The sequence below is a fragment of the Alosa pseudoharengus genome, unplaced genomic scaffold (assembly GCF_046254945.1).
Source record: "Alosa pseudoharengus isolate Yale_2024_CS ecotype anadromous, Long Island Sound unplaced genomic scaffold, YU_APseudo_1.1 YU_APseudo_1.1_scf_8, whole genome shotgun sequence".
NCBI classification, from domain to species: Eukaryota; Metazoa; Chordata; class Actinopteri; order Clupeiformes; family Clupeidae; genus Alosa; species Alosa pseudoharengus.
In genome coordinates this window covers 28,303,403-28,319,376 of record NW_027468870.1, presented here as the reverse complement: position 1 = coordinate 28,319,376, position 15,974 = coordinate 28,303,403, and the positions used below count along the sequence as shown (strand labels likewise).

Genomic DNA, 15,974 nt, shown 5'->3' with positions numbered 1-15,974 from the left:
ATAGTGGAGTCTGGCTCATGCAAGATTGGTTGTAGTCCCTAAGCAGCTTTCAAATGATCCAAATAAGCCAAAATGTGGTTATTCGGAAATACAGCTCTGGAAAAAATGAAGAGACCACTGCACATTTTTCTGATGTCATCCTACAGTTGCCGAGTGACATTTGAATGAGTTGACGCTCAAAATTAAGAGACCACTGCAAATTTGAATATGACCGTCAGCTCATTCGAATGTCACTCAGCAACTGTAGGATGACATCAGAAAAATGTGCAGTGGTTTTTTTTTCAGGGCTGTAATTTCTCCATGCTGGTTAGCCTCCTTTGTTCACGGAGATGATGGCATTAGCCAATCAGATGGTTGCCGGGGCAGCACAACATCACAGCCCTCTGATTATCCGTGTCTGCAAATTGCTCCCTCAGGTGGGACCCTGTATCAGCCTGTTGCCATGGTGACATCGCAGGGACAGGTGTTAACCCAGGCGTTGCCCCAGGGAACCATCCAGATTCAGAACGCCCAGGTGAGGAGGCCAAATGCTCCCTGTGCCACGATCGCTCTCTCTCCCCACAGATCCGTTTAGCAGGGAGCCACTGGGGGCACAGTCACATGTACACACTCTCTCTCTCTCTCTCTCTCTCTCTCTCTCTCTCTCTCTCTCTCTCTCTCTCTCTCTCTCTCTCTCTCACACACACACACACACACACACACACACACATACACACATACAGAAATGGCTTCAAGCATTCCATGTGACATTTACATGAGAACCTGCAGTTCCATTATCTCACCTTACACACATTCGGGTCATCACAGCTGGGCGCCCTTGTTCCGCCTCCTCCATATAGGAAGGTGTGGTGTGGCTCCACTCAGGGGAGAGCTAGGTTGGCATGTAGAGCTGTACAGAGAGTGCAGAGAGTGCTCTATGGAGGTTATGACAAACAGCCGAGGCCCAGGTGGAGGCTCTGAGCCACAGCCCCATCCCCAGCCTCGTCCCCACCCAGTCTCATCCCAATCACCATCCTCATCTCCAGCACCATACCCAACCCCATCCCCATCTCCAACCCCAACCCCAACCCCAACCTCAACCCCAACCCCAACTCCATTCCCATCCCCGTCCCCATCCCCATCCCCATCCCCATCCCCATCCCAGCCCCAACCTCAATCACAACCTAAACCCCATCCCAGCCCCATCCCCAACCCCATCCCCAACCCCTCCATCCCCATCCCCAACCCCATAACCCCATTCCCATCCCCAGCACCAACCCCCCCCATCCCCATCCCTAGCTCCAGCTCCATCCCCGGTCCCAGTTCCAGCCCTATGGTGCTGGTCGACACGTGAGCTGGGAATAGTAGGCAGCCCTGCAGCCACGTCCCCGACAAGCTCCTGGTAATGATACCCCAGCTTGGTGCCGCCAATTAATTCATCCCCTACTTCCACACACGCACACATGCATGCACATGCGCGCGCACGCACACACACACACACACAGCTGCAGCACCAGAGGCGTATGTGTGTGTGTGTGTGTGTCTTTCTCTGTGTGTGTGGTTGGGGGGGGGGGGTTGGGTACAGGAAGGGGGAGCGTATGGAGGGGGGCAGTGGCTGGAGGATGCATTCACGTGACAAGCCAGCAGCTGGCAGTTGTTTTCTGTTTGATGCCTATTTAAAAATAAAAACATCAATAGGCTGCTTTGGCTTTCTGTGACTTTATTAAACAGGGTATGAAATTATTTGTTCTAGTTATAGATGGAAATTATTTGTGGGTGTGTTTTTGTTTTTTCTTTGGCATTTATTTTAAACAAAGAATATTACAATAAGCCTACGGTGAATTGCACTGAAAAGACAACTCACAACATAATGTTCCTAAGATATTGTTCTTTCCCCCTGTTTAGTTAAACGTTTATATAGTATGAATAACCCAGACACATATAGTCGACATTCCATTTCAGCTTAACTAAAATTATTAACAAGAATTTAATGTGCATTCACACATATCCATATATATTATTAACTATAATAGGTATCATTACACAAATTGTGTTGCCATGGTGACAAAAGCCATTTGGAGCCCTGTCAAAGAAAAAGCAACTGATAACTCTTTTGTTTCCGTAGCAACAATAATCCCTCCCTCTGCTGTCTCCAAGGTAAATCTGGACCTGTCCTCCCTCTTGGACGGCGATGACAAGAAATCGAAAAACAAGAGGGGGGTCTTACCCAAGCATGCCACCAACATCATGCGCTCTTGGCTGTTCCAGCACCTCATGGTTGGTCCTTGCCTTCTTTGTTTTCCTCAGCCTCTGATATGCCTCTGTACTGTAGGAAGAGAGGAATCACTTAATTAAACAGAAAGAACCTAAATAGGAAGATAGATTTCCTTTCTATTTCCAAGGAAACCTCAATGAGAAGCATATTTCTTTTTTCTCAGCGCTGTGTGAAAACAAGCAAATTATAATATAGCTTAATAAATCTACAAATGAAAAGGCATCATAAATTTAATGAAATTATTTTAGAGAAATTTAAATAATAAATCAGGAAATTAATAGTATCACCTTGTAACCCAACAACAATATAGTTCATTTAGGTTTTTTCATTATTGGGTTTGCAATGGAGGTTTCATTCATTCATGCACTTGCAGAATTCCCCATGAAATAGAGTAATCTCAGTACTCCCCCTACTGCCCTGATCCTTCCTATGTTGTTGTGTACTAGCTACAGATAGATAAACACCGACCCTCATAGGACTGTGGCCTTTTCAAATAGTCACACTTTCTATAAGAAATGAACATAGCATAGAATTAACACAAAAACTGAGTGCTGTTTGTTTTTGTCCCTAGCACCCATACCCAACCGAGGACGAGAAAAGACAGATTGCGGCCCAAACAAATCTCACCTTATTACAAGTTAACAACTGGTGAGACTGAGTTCGTCATTCATTATTTGTGTTTTTATCACTTGTGACGACTCGATTTGTGTCTCTAACAACATAACAGTTTACAGTAACTCTTACACATCATCTATAGCTTCTATACTGTCTATAGGTGACAAATATCCACTATGTTGTCATTCGCAAACATGTTAGTAAAATGTTGATAACTGATAAATGTTGATAATGTCATAACTAAGATTATGACCTTAAAAAGATATGGTTATGTAAAAGTTTGAGTTATCTGTGTAAGCTAAATATCTTTTCATACCCTCTTCCTGAAAGTCTTCAGACTGAGAGGTTTAAACAGCAGTTTGGCTCCATCTACTGGTTGTAATAGCACCTACATGACAGCTTTGATTAAATAAGCTCCCAAGCCAAAGGGAATCACTTTTGACTTCACTGATGTTAAACTCTGTCTCCTACCCTGTGAAAGGTTCATAAATGCTCGCCGGCGCATTCTGCAGCCCATGCTGGACGCCAGCAACCCGGACCCTGCGCCCAAGACCAAGAAGATGAAGTCCCAGCACCGCCCGACTCAGCGCTTCTGGCCCGACTCCATTGTGGCGGGGGTTCTGCAGACGCACGGACCGCTCGGAGCTAACCGATCAGACAGTAAGTCATAATACTCTATAATTCTGTTCTGCCCCAATCCTGATCAACTCTGAGACTCTGAACATTTTAAGCCTTACTTACATTCATCCATTTTGTAGATTATTTACAGTACGGCCAGGGATGTAGTGGAGGCTAAGTGCAAGTAAACGCAGTTTATCCACCTCTGAAATGTCAGAAATAGAGTTTATTCACCTCTCAAAAGAGTTTATTCACCAATTGCAACTTTTAACATTAAAAAATCACACTGTATTATCCACATTCCCAATATGCACACTCATCAAAACTCTAGGAACCATTAATACCAAACATTGTACAATAACCTCCACCATCATAAAAACATGTTCTGAATGCCTTTTTTAAAATCCGATACCGCATGGCGCAGTCCACCTCACCGAGATCACAGAATTCATAGTTTACCACCTCTTATTTTACCACTACATCCCTGAGTACGACTGTGTTTTGTCAATATAGTTCCAGTCTTGTCTATTGAATTTATGACTGTTTTGCAATTTGTACCTTCATTTTTAAGACTTTCAATCAGTGTGAATTATGTTCAGCATCAAATGGTGTACTTCTTTTATTGCCGACAATTCACTTGGCACTGTTTTGTTATGGCTTCCTCTTTATGGCTGTGATGGCTAAATGCCATCACCATCATCTACCCAATCTAAGAAGTCCATTTAACTTTTTTCAAAAAAAATGAAATGACTATTGTTATTATGAAATTACACTATTGACTATTGACACTATATCAATGTTATTATTGTTATTATCAAGAAATATTGGTTAGGCTATTATGGTGTAATTGGTTGCTTTATTATAATTGAAGCTCTCACAATGTTAGTGTATTGTTTACTGTTATTGCTAATTGTTATACTGATGTTGTACAGGTATGCTGCTTTAGATAGAAGCGTCTGCTGAATGACCATAACTATAAACATACGTAACCATAAATGTGTCTGTCCTCTGTCCAGACTCCATGGTGATGGACGGTCTGCAGCCTCTCTCCTCGGACTCAGCCACTCTGGCCATGCAGCAGGCCATGCTGGCGGGGACGGACGAGTCGATGGACGGGACTGAGGAGGAGGATGAGGAGGACGAGGACGAGGAAGGCATGGAGGACGAAGAGGAGGAGGAGGAAGAGGAGGAAGATGAGGAGAGAGACGAGGGAAGGCACATGGGCGGCGCGGGGAGAAGAGATCAAGGCCTTGACCAGTCAGACGGCCTGAAGTAAGGACAGGCGGGACAGGAAGAGGAAATGACATGGCAGTCCTCACTCACACACACACACACACACACACACCCTGCCACACACACACACTCATCGCCACACACACACACACACACACACACACACACACACACACACACACACACACACACTCTCTCTCTCACAAACACACGCAAAAAGACAAACTCTTCCCCGTGGCAGGCCTTCATCATGACGAGACCAGTGTATTTCCACACGGGCCGTTTATGTGTGAGTTTAGAAATTCCCGGCTGGAATTGAAAAAGCAGCCATACATGGAGATGGAGCTTAAGCCTTGTGGGTTATGAACCTGAAACTCACAGCGACAGGGCTGGAGAAGACAAGTGGAGAGTACCAGACACTACTTTGTGAGAAAACCGAATTGTATTTACACATGAAAAACACACAGACACAACATACCATACCAGCCAGCGCTCTCTGAAGTCATGCATCAGTCTGGCCTTACGTTGTATAAATGTATCCTTGTTTTCTCAGGTCAACATTCATAGCACGACTCATCTCTTAAATGTTCCATATGCAAGGAAAAAAAGAAAACTCAGAAGCAAAATTGTTTTGTTTGTTTGTTTTTTTAAGGCATGGTTATATCAAAGAAAACACTTACTCTGGCAAAACTGCAAAACAGCACAAACTCTGTATGTTTGATATTTGCTCCGTGGTATTGAAGAAAGCTTGTCTATTCGTTACCCCTTCATTTCAAAGGGGACAAACACTGGCAGCTTCTTCTTCATACTCACACAAAACGCGTGCGCGCACACGCACACACAAACACTCACGCACACTCACACACACATACACACACACACACACACGCACACACATACATGCACATACACACATGCACAAACACATATGTCTGTCAACAGATGATTCAGATGTGAGAATGTTCAAGAAGAGACATGCTGAAGGTATACTTGGGTGAAAAAGAAACTCTCTTCCTCTTTGTATATCCCTCTCACTCTTTTTTTCCTCTCTTACACACACTTACACCCAGAAAAAAACCTTTTCAACTAAAGCCACAAAATGGAACTGTGGATATTTCTATGGCATAAGGACTATTTGAAGGAAGGCCACTGCCAAGAAGAAAGGACTCTGTCTGTGTGAAATGAATGACATTAAAATAAATAAAATAAAATAAAAAAGACAAAACAAACAAACAAAAAAAAACTGTGAAGTACGGTGGAACTTTTGTGATAACGGGCAATCTACAGAACACTTTTTTCTGAGGTCATATATGGAGACATGAAATGTCTTTGAATGTTCATTGAAACCGGTCTTTGTGAAGTATGTTTTCTCATTATTTACTTGATTGTTTTTCTAAATGGTTCTTCCAGAGCAAGTGATGGAAAGGGGGAATTTATATTTTGTTTGTACACATTGTTGTCATATTCTCTTATGTTTAAATAGACCATTTTTGATAATTAAAATGAGACTTGAATTCAAAAGACTGAGTATCATCAATCATTTGCTTTCACTGACCTAAATTAGCTTTAGACACCATTTTCTTTTTCCTAAGTGTACATTTTAATGGCCACAATACTCATGTCATTCTTCATGTCAAAACACCCTGTTTGTATTTATGTCCATGTATTTCCTCATAAGGAATCTTTACCCATCAGGCTTGCTTGGTGTTGCTTTTCCACGATTTTAGTGCCTCCACTGTGGTGTCTGCACTGAACTGTCTTTGGGCAAGTGTTGAGAACTGGGTGGAGTCTGGTACACAACTAAGACCTCTGGATCACTCTAACCTTTAGCAAATTCATCATGTGTTGGGGTCAGCATTTAACCAACAGGTAAATACAAGTGACCACATCGGCCTTTAACCAGTAACCACACTATTCTCTCCCAGTGTTACAGATTCTCAAAGAACACTGCTTCTATTTTTGATGTCATCACCTCAAACTAACTCACTGGCTCAGTAGAAATCCCTGAGCTCCAGAACTCTCCTCAGCAGAGACTGTCCAGACTCTTAGCTTTGCCTGAGTGTTGTTTGGCAGCCCCTGGGGTAATAACACCCTGTGTGTGGTGTGCTCCTAGGAGGGAGGTATGGGGAGAGGCAGGGTCGGCTGGCACAGCTGTGATTACAGAGTGGCCATCACAGGTGGTCTTTAGCTGACAGCAAAAACTGGAAGGTTTCGGCTGGTCTTTGCAATGTCGCACTCACATCAAGTCCAAGTATAAAATGTTACTTTTCTTCTCACTGTAACTCAAAGCTGCTCACCAGTGACAGCTCACCTGTTAGTTTAGACTTAGTTTTCAGTAAGAGGTAGTTATTGCTCCTACAATAACATGTGCTAAATGGTTTAGGCAACAGATGCTACAGTAAGGTCCTAGAGTAACAGGTACTAGATAGTTTTGATCGAGGTGTTTTGATAACAGACACCAATGTATATGGACCGTAAGTTTTGAAGGCCACAGTCCTCAAAAAGAATCCAATTTGAGGACTGTATCCACTGTGCTTGCTGTCAGATGGGGTCAGGTTTGGTGGACTGTCAAAGACCAGTTAGACAACCAGGAAGGCTCCGATGTTTGCAGTACTACTATCAGACATATCTCTTCCATTCATTTGTTCATTTAGAATAGAATAGAATAGAATAAGTCTTTATTGTCATTGTCACAGGTTTAAAGTGCTTTCCTGTCAGTGCATCATTCATGAGTCTATAAAAATATAATTTAAAAAAAATCAGATGAAATTTCAGCTCTGGCACCAAAATAAAGTCATATGGTGGCCCATGGTTACAACCTGATATTGTGATCCAAGCCCTGTATTATATTATTATCTTAGTGTTTTTCTGTTGATGGGTGATTTCCTTGTTTTTGGGATTCATTTGTAACTTGCTTTGGCTAAAAGCGTCGCCAAAATAATAAAATGTAAATGGGAATGCAAATCACTCTAAAAAAGAATTCCAGTTAAGGGCAATATCTACTGCCAAAGCTGAAAAGCATGGTGCATTATGAAACCAGGTCTACTGAGCCATGACCGGCCTCTAGTTAGACCATCAGAGACCGACCTTACGGGTTAGAAAGGAGGCTTGTTAAGACAGCACTCACTCCGGTATTCTCAAGGCTTTAGACTTGGGCCATCCATTTTCCATTCAGATGAACATTCACCACTGAAACTCAAATAAAATAATGCAGTATTTCTTGGCTGCCAAATTGTGTACTACAAACCAACCACAGATCTTTCAACTTTTTGAAGGGCTATTTGCTTGAGCTCTACCTCATTTGTAAGTCGTTTTGGATAAAAGCATCTGTCAAAGGACTACATTTGAATGTGATTGTAAATAACATCTCTTTGAAAGGATGTGCGTTGAGGATAGTATCCCTCATAAAAGCACACTGCCTGCTGGGACCAGTTCTAGTGGACCATGACAGACCACCAGTTAGCCCACCATGAACCCCACTGTGCCAGGATCGAGGCTTGTAAGACAGCACTCTTAGTGATGCTCTCAGGGCTTCATCAGTACTGGCTGAAACGACTGCAGGGAACAGAACAGAAAGAGAAAGAAAACGAAAAGAAACTTGTGTGTGTTTCTCAAACTAGATCTGGCCTAGGCCAGGGTCAGTGTGTATAAATACACCAGGAAATGACAGAGTGGAGAAAAGCCCCAAGTGATTGAAGTGGATGGCAGTCATGGGGTGGAACACACACACACACACACACACACACACACACACACACACACACACACACACACACACACACACGCACACACACACACACACGCACACACACACGCACACACACTAGAGGTCCTCCTCCCAGAAGTTCTCCACCCAGACACCCCACCACACACACCACCACCTCTCTGTCTCTCTCTCTGCTGCAGGTCCCCAAGTGGAGCCATCTGGGCTCCAGCAAGAAGAGAAGGCCCTTCTAATTACCCTTTGGTTCGGCCCTGTGCAGCCCGTCTTTAGGGCCGCCCACCCCTGCTCCCCTGTCCTCCCCGAGGTATTTAAAGCCCCTGCCAGCTTCCTGCCCTTCTTGTTTCATCACGCGGCTTTGCTGGATTGATTTGGGCCGTGCTGTTTGTGTTTAATGCTGCTGGAGCACTAAAGGTATGGTGGATATTTTTTAGGATTATTCTCTTGATGCATTTGGATTCATACGCCTTGATAACAGGTGTCAAGGATTGGGTTAGAAACACAATTTTGGATATCAGCAGTGGAATTATTCGTATAACAAGGCATGATGAGAGAAAAAAGCTATTTTATCTCAATTAAAATAAGTGCTGTTTTCTTGGAACAATATAATGTAATTTTGTAGAAATTACTATGCCTTACAGCTTACAACTAAACACACACATTATCAAATTATGATAGCAATAATTATGGAGTCTATGCATCATGTAAAATGTATTTATTTGTAAAAAAAATGGCTCTGCTTGGGGAAATAGAAATATAGGTCACAACAGTGTAGCCTGATTCATGCATATCATGTGGCTTGCTTGGTGTCGCCACATAGTCCAAGTTGGTGGTGATGTTTCTCCTGGGCTTGTGATGCCACTCACTTTTTTTATACAGGCACAGCCATAGCTATTAGCAATACATTAGACACAACATACTATATACATTCACCTTCATAAAGACGATGGGAAGCATACTTATTTGCAAAAACTAAGCTCTGCTTGTGCAAATAAACTATGCATTCAGTTTGGTTTTGCTTTCTACACTAAAGTGTGTGTCCTGATCACACACACACACACACACACACACACACACACACACACACACACACACACACAGCTATGCTTTTTAAGAAATTACCTATGTCTTGCAAAGCCCTAATGTGTGTGTATGTGTGTGTGTGTCCTCTGCTCTCTGCCGGTGGTGCATAGAAGCCCAGCCATCCATCGCCATGTCCATCGCCAACACGGCCGCCCAGGCCATGCTGTCCGACGCCCTGGTGCGGGAGACGGGCGGTGACATCCGCCTGCGGCACCTGGAGCTGGAGCTGCCGCTCGACCGATTCATCAAGTTTGTGTCCGTGGGGCTGCCGCTGCTGCTGGTGTCCATGGCCTTCGCCAGGGAGATCTCCATCGGTCAGTGCTCCACTCTCACCAACGCCTGCACAGTAGCCTACTCGGCCAGTACACGTGTCACAGGAGGAGTTTGGTCCTGTAGCAGATTCTCTAGGGCTATTCTGGACCCTTGAGCTATTTCTAGAACATGGGTTAGTCATGAGTCTGATTAAGTTGAACTGCTGTAAGTGGTAAACTTCCAAATAGAATAGTCTCATGGCATCATTCTCCCTGCTTCTTTTAAGACACTAACTTGCCATCATTTCTAGGTAACCCCCCCCCACCCCCCCCCACCCCAGTGCTATCCTTGTCAGTGTTATTTTTCTCCTCTGCTCCCGGACAGTGTAGCAGTATTGCTGGTAATTCCAAAGATCCCACTGGGGCTATATAAGGACATCCCTGCCTGGTCTCCAGGCACATCGGATGCACACCAGAGAGGTTACTGACTCTGGGCCAGTTCTGGCCCGGAACAGGCACAGCTTAAGCATAAGCATTATTCCTCTCCAGCTCTCGCTAGGTATTGTCTCATGGTCATAATAGTTTGAAACTTTATGGGGCACAAATTGCATGTTTGGGGGCACCTGAGAGGTGGAGGGTTGGGGCTGAATCTGGTCCAGCTCTGGCTCTGATGTGGCCTGGATGCGGCCCAGATCCAGGCTCTATCTCACATCTGTGGTGATCAAACTCACAGTGCAAGATTACAGAGATGGGGGTCGTTGCCATTGCACAGGGAGGGAGTTAGCAGCAATCATATCCCTCTGAGCTGGCTTGCAATCAGTGCCTGCAGATGCTAATAAGCAGCGTGATGATTAAAAACGATGCAGCATGATGACGGAGGTCTCTAATTACCCACCCCCACTCTCTCCCTCTCATCCTCCTCTCTCTCTCTTCCTCCTCTCTTCCTCTCTCTCTCTCTCTCGCTCTCTATCTTCCCCACCACTGCTTACCAACTGAATAAGAGGATGAGATAATTAAGGCGTGCAGAGGAGGAAGACTCCAAACCAGTTTGGCTTGTCATCTGTCTGCTGCGTCTCTCTTTCTCTCCCACCATCTCTTGATCATCTTCAGCATCCATCCTGCTTTCGACTCATCAGTGTAATGACAAGCGTTTTCCTCGGCTTAATCGTCTGGACACAATGATACATGTTCACAGCAGGTTTTTCCCCCTTGTCTTCAATGTGTATCTCAAACTCAATCAAAACACAATTTCTGTTCTGCAGTCAGGCTTTCCATATACTTTAAGAAAAATGGACATTTCATGCTTTCCCTGCTTTAACTAGTACCAAAGTGTACACTGCAGTCATTTATAATAGCAGCAAGGAGGGAGAATATTCTAGTTTTGGTCAGCAAATTGGAGGTTGAGTGTAATTTCTGGATAGGCATACTGCAGCTTGTATAAATAGCATGTACCCTGTATCCACAGGCCTTCCCTTGGGTAGGGAACAGGACTGTCATGCTGTAGGCTACACCAAGGAACAGGGTGGGACCACTTTCCCTGTGGTTTTAACATCTGTAAAGGGTAGACCGAAGCTGCATCCCCAAATACAGACCTGACCTAGCAAGATAGCACCCCCACCCTGTTCTTAAGACTGTTAATTTATGCTTATGCCATGTTTCGATGGGATCCTCATGTCTATAACTTAACTCAGTATGCTCATTATTTGTGGAAATGTTTTTTCTTTTAATTACAGGTCCTCAGATAAGCTGTTTCCCACCCAACAACTTCACAGCCAAACAGGCGGCATACGTGGACACCTACTGCTGGGACTCCATCATGCATCACGAGTTTGACGCGGACGGAAACTTCGAAGAGCGCTCTCTGTGGGTGCATAAAGTAAGAGCTGGTCAGAACTGGCAACTGGTAGTTCCTTCCAACGCCATGTAACACATACAAACATGGCAGTGGCTATAATAAACTGAGCTCCAGATGTTTCTGTGTTTGTATGTTTGTGTGTGTGTGTGTGTGTGTGTGTGTGTGTACACATGCGTGGTGAAAGAGTTTATGTTGTGTTCAGTTAACTGCAAGCTGTAAACACTGTGATTACAATGTTTCTCTGAAACCCGGATTCCCACTGAGGGTTTTGTCTGAAATTGCCTACACTGTTTCTCTTTTCTGTCCAGGTCTGTGAACACCCCTGCCAGTAACTAATGCCATGTTTCTCTGTGTCTGTGTGTCTGTCTGCGTATGTGTCTGTGTGTATGCGTCTGTGCCTCCCAGATGTTCCCCTACTCCCTGCTCATTATGGCAATGATGATGTACCTCCCGGCTCTCATCTGGCGCTTCCTGGCCATGCCGAGCCTCGGCTCCGACCTGCTCTTCATCATCGACGAGCTGGACAAGTCGTACAACCGCTCCATCCTCATCGCCCAAAGCATCGTGGACCTGCGTGAGAAAGCCAGCGATCCTCTGGAGTTCAAGTCTGAGCTCGAGAGGTCAGGACAAGACAGTATAGATCTCTCCCACGCATTACTCAAAATATGTAAAGAGTCAATATAGCACAGGTTTTATATTCATGTAGTGCTAGTAATTGAGCAACTAAAAGACCCTTCGGGCACCCTGAGACATTGTTTATAATGTTTGTAGTATAAAACTGAATTGCCCTCTTCACTGCCCTGTACAATCTGAACTATTAAAACAGTCGTTGGGGCTTTTGTACCCTTAATTACAGGGTGACTTCATGTTGATACTGTTACATATGACTAACCACATTATACTGTATAACCTGCGTGTACCTACCAACAATTAACCAACAAACATGTTTGCCACAGCACGTCAGGTTAATCTGCTGAACCTGTTGAATTCCACAGGGCCAAGCAGAAGCGCTACTTCGAGTACCCACTGCTGGAGCGCTACATGCAGTGCAAGCACAGCTCCTACTTCCTGGTCAGCATGCTGTTCCTGCGCGGCTTCCTGCTGCTGACCTTCATGTCGGCCGCCTGCCTCTACCTGGTCTACTTCCACCTGTCGGCCTTCCTGCAGGACGAGTTCAGCTGCTTCGTGCGCACGGGGCTGCTGCGCGACCAGCCCTGGGTGCCCGAGCTGGTCCAGTGCAAGATCACGGGCCTGCTGGTCTTCCAGGTGATCAGCGTGACCAATGGCGCCATCTACCTGCTGCTGGCGCCCATCGTCCTTTTCAGCCTCTTCCGGCTGTTCTGCTGGGACACAGGCTTCCTGTCGCTGTACGAGGTGCTGCCCGCGCTGAGTCTGATCACGGGACGCAAGCTGGGCTGCCCACTCAACGACCTCAACGTGCTTCTGCTGTTCCTGCGCGCCAACGTGGCGCACCTGCGTTCGTACGGCCGCCTGCGGGCCATCTGCTCGTTGGCGCCCCCGCAGGTGAGGCCGTCCGGCGGCAGGCCCATGCTGACGGAGGAGGAGGTGGAGCAACTGACCGAGGCCGCCGAGGAGCTGGAGGAGGCCGACCGCGAGGCCAGGGAGGAGGGCAAGCACAACCTAGTGGACATCATGACCATCTTGGGCCGTGCACGGGGTAACGTCATCAATAACCCAGAGCATTGCCCTGTGGTGGAGGATAACATGACTCTGGGTAGTGTAACACTCATTTACACACTTAAGCGCATTCTTTTAGTGGCCATTTTGGTGTACATTGTCAAGGATGTGCAGAAAATTATTAAATAAATGTTATTTACACCACGGAGGTAAGATTTTTTCTCAATTGCAAAGTGGTTTAGCATGTGAGACCAACTCTCAGAGCTACTCCAGTCAGATTAAACCATTGAGAGTGAGGGCTTTCTCATAACCAAATGAGTAATTCAGTTTACTAAACTTGTGGGACCTTTAAAAACATTGCTCAATTCACAAAGCCACATATTTGGTTATGTTAAACAATATGAGACAGTTACATGGAAGTGTAGCATTCATAATTCAGGTCTACGGGTATGGTTATGTGAAATTATGCAAAACCCAAAAGAACATTATGGGTTGTGGATAATTTAATTCTAACAGAGGCTTCACCCCCCCACCACCAAAAAAAAAAAATGACCAGTGAATAATTCAGTGCGGTAGACTTGCCCCTCCCTAACTCCCCCCTCTCTCTCTTTCACAGACTCACATCATAACCACCAGGGCTACCATGAGTTGAAGGAGACTAGATATGCCTAGAGCGTCGGCCAATGGACTGAGCCAACTGTGCGAGACTTCAGAGGCCCGCAGTGGCTGGCTCGGCGGAGTCTCAGAGAGTAGATTACCCAGAGAGCGGGCTGACTCTGGGACGGACCCAGACCAGACTTGGGCCAGATCTGGGGGGGGGGGGGGGGGGTTGGGAGGGGGGCAGGTCTGTGCCAGGGTCCGCTCGCTGATATCTGGGTTATGAACCAAATCACCTCATCCGGAGGACAGACAGGGGAATGTTTCTGGAAATTGAAAATGTCTTCCCATAAGCCTCCATTAGAATTAAATGTCTGGGTAATGTTGAGCTATATCTTGAGACATACACCTGTACACTATATCATGACCAGTCTGGATTTTTTCTTTCTTTTTTTCTTAATTATTGTGTCGATCTTTAATGTTTTCGTTGTTTACTTTTATCAGAAAGTACAATATTCTTCATCATAAATTCTATAGACTGTGCAACTATGACTTGATTTTATTTATATTTTTCTGTTAAAGACAAGTTAAAATGATAAAACCCATATTGCCTTCTGCAGTGGCACCTCTATAATGCTACTATGCAGTGTGAGTAGCTGATGGGTAGTGAGACCATGAGGATCATATAAAGGGCATTCTTCTCAAATCTTGAGGTCAGTGACCTATAAAAGTTATTCATTCACACAAAAGTATAGCTGGAGTATATGTGTTTCTGTCACACATGTCTAAAATAAATGTAAATACTAGGATACTCTATTTGTATTTACATACTCTGGTTGACCTAACTACTCTTTGTTGATGATGTAAGTTACTCACAACTCAGTTGTTCCTCCTTGGAAACAGCATTTGTTTTTGTCCCCTTTCAAACTTGGCATTGTATACTGCTGTATATGCACACTACTCTATCCAGTGATCAGCCGAATAAATAAAGAAATGCCTTTATTATCTCCTTTCTCTGGGTCATTTACTCTTGACTGGTCAGAAAGCCCTGTCCAGTGCCACAGTGGATTATTATGGCCCTACCAGTCACAGCCACACACTGCCATTAGGAGAGAATGGTCCCTGTCTGATTAATCAGTTCAATCTGTTAAACTGTTAAAAAAGAAATAAAACAACTAACATATGGAACATGGAACAAATGTCCTGAGGGATAAGTAAGACAGCTAGGCAATTCAGTTACATTCTTCATGGATGATTTCATGTTAAATGGGTTGAGAGCTTTCATGAAAATGGCTATTTATAGGTGAAAACTCTAGACAGGTGTTAGATGCAGGGTTAACAGGAACTAGCATAAACAGTCAGTGACAATGGCTTGCATACTGTTAGTTTAACCACAGATTCCCCTATCTAAACACCAGCACGATCAGGAAGTCGGGTGGCACTGTTGTGCCATTTAGTGCTGTACATTGCAGACTGGTGCACCCGCTCACACACTCCAACTCAACATATATGTCAACAGCAACCCCAAATCTCCTAGGATCTTGTTCGGTTTCCATTCTTTTTAACACAAATACATAAATAAACAAACAAACAAACAAATAAATAAAACACAAACATAAACACAAACTGACCGTGTATGCACATCTTATATTTCCAAGACTGTGTTTGATCATTTTAGAAATATATCTAAGGTTAGATGCTTTTTAACTCAAGATGAATCTGAAAAGCTGGTTTTATATCTAGTCGATTAGACTATTGTAACACACTTTTTGCTGGACTGACAAAACAGACCCTAAACAAACTTACCCAAAGTTTATACAAAATGCCGCAGCCAGAGTACTAACCAGAACACAAAGATCTCATCACATCAATCCAGTATTAAAATCACTCCTCAGGTAAAGGGCTCCTCAGGTAAAGGGCTCCTTACAATACCCAATTACAAATTCAGCACATGGTGCCTTTAGCCACTATGTCCCCACTCTCTGGAATTCCCTGCCTCCTGAACTAATGACTGCTCCGACAGTGTATTCTTTTAAAATCAGACTTAAAATCTCACAAGCTTTTAAGTAATTTAATTGTTTATTATTTGTACAAGTTCAAATTTATTAT

At 44.4% G+C, this 15,974-nt stretch overlaps 2 protein-coding genes across 3 annotated transcripts in view; both read left to right on the top strand.

The window, feature by feature from the left end:
- Positions 1–6,202, top strand: part of LOC143111422 (homeobox protein PKNOX2-like) — a 54,559-nt gene extending 48,357 nt beyond the window's left edge. Inside the window, exons 7-11 of the mRNA XM_076273659.1 lie at positions 417–514; positions 2,137–2,256; positions 2,826–2,902; positions 3,351–3,529; positions 4,504–6,202. Coding sequence (XP_076129774.1) covers positions 417–514; positions 2,137–2,256; positions 2,826–2,902; positions 3,351–3,529; positions 4,504–4,763 — 734 coding nt within the window. The 3' untranslated portion in view covers positions 4,764–6,202. The remainder of the gene's footprint in view (positions 1–416; positions 515–2,136; positions 2,257–2,825; positions 2,903–3,350; positions 3,530–4,503) is intronic.
- A 3,452-nt stretch (positions 6,203–9,654) lies between these two features.
- Positions 9,655–14,042, top strand: LOC143111423 (pannexin-3-like). Of its 2 annotated transcripts, XM_076273661.1 has the most exons (5): positions 9,655–9,838; positions 11,509–11,651; positions 12,036–12,250; positions 12,626–13,365; positions 13,885–14,042. In XM_076273661.1, the coding sequence occupies exons 1-5, from the start codon at positions 9,655–9,657 to the stop codon at positions 13,938–13,940; spliced, it is 1,338 nt and encodes a 445-aa protein (XP_076129776.1). In that variant the 3' UTR covers positions 13,941–14,042. The 2 variants fall into 2 exon arrangements, with proteins under 2 accessions (XP_076129776.1, XP_076129775.1); XM_076273660.1 differs by lacking the exon at positions 13,885–14,042 and having other exon boundaries at positions 12,626–13,457.
- Positions 14,043–15,974: the final 1,932 nt, after the last annotated feature.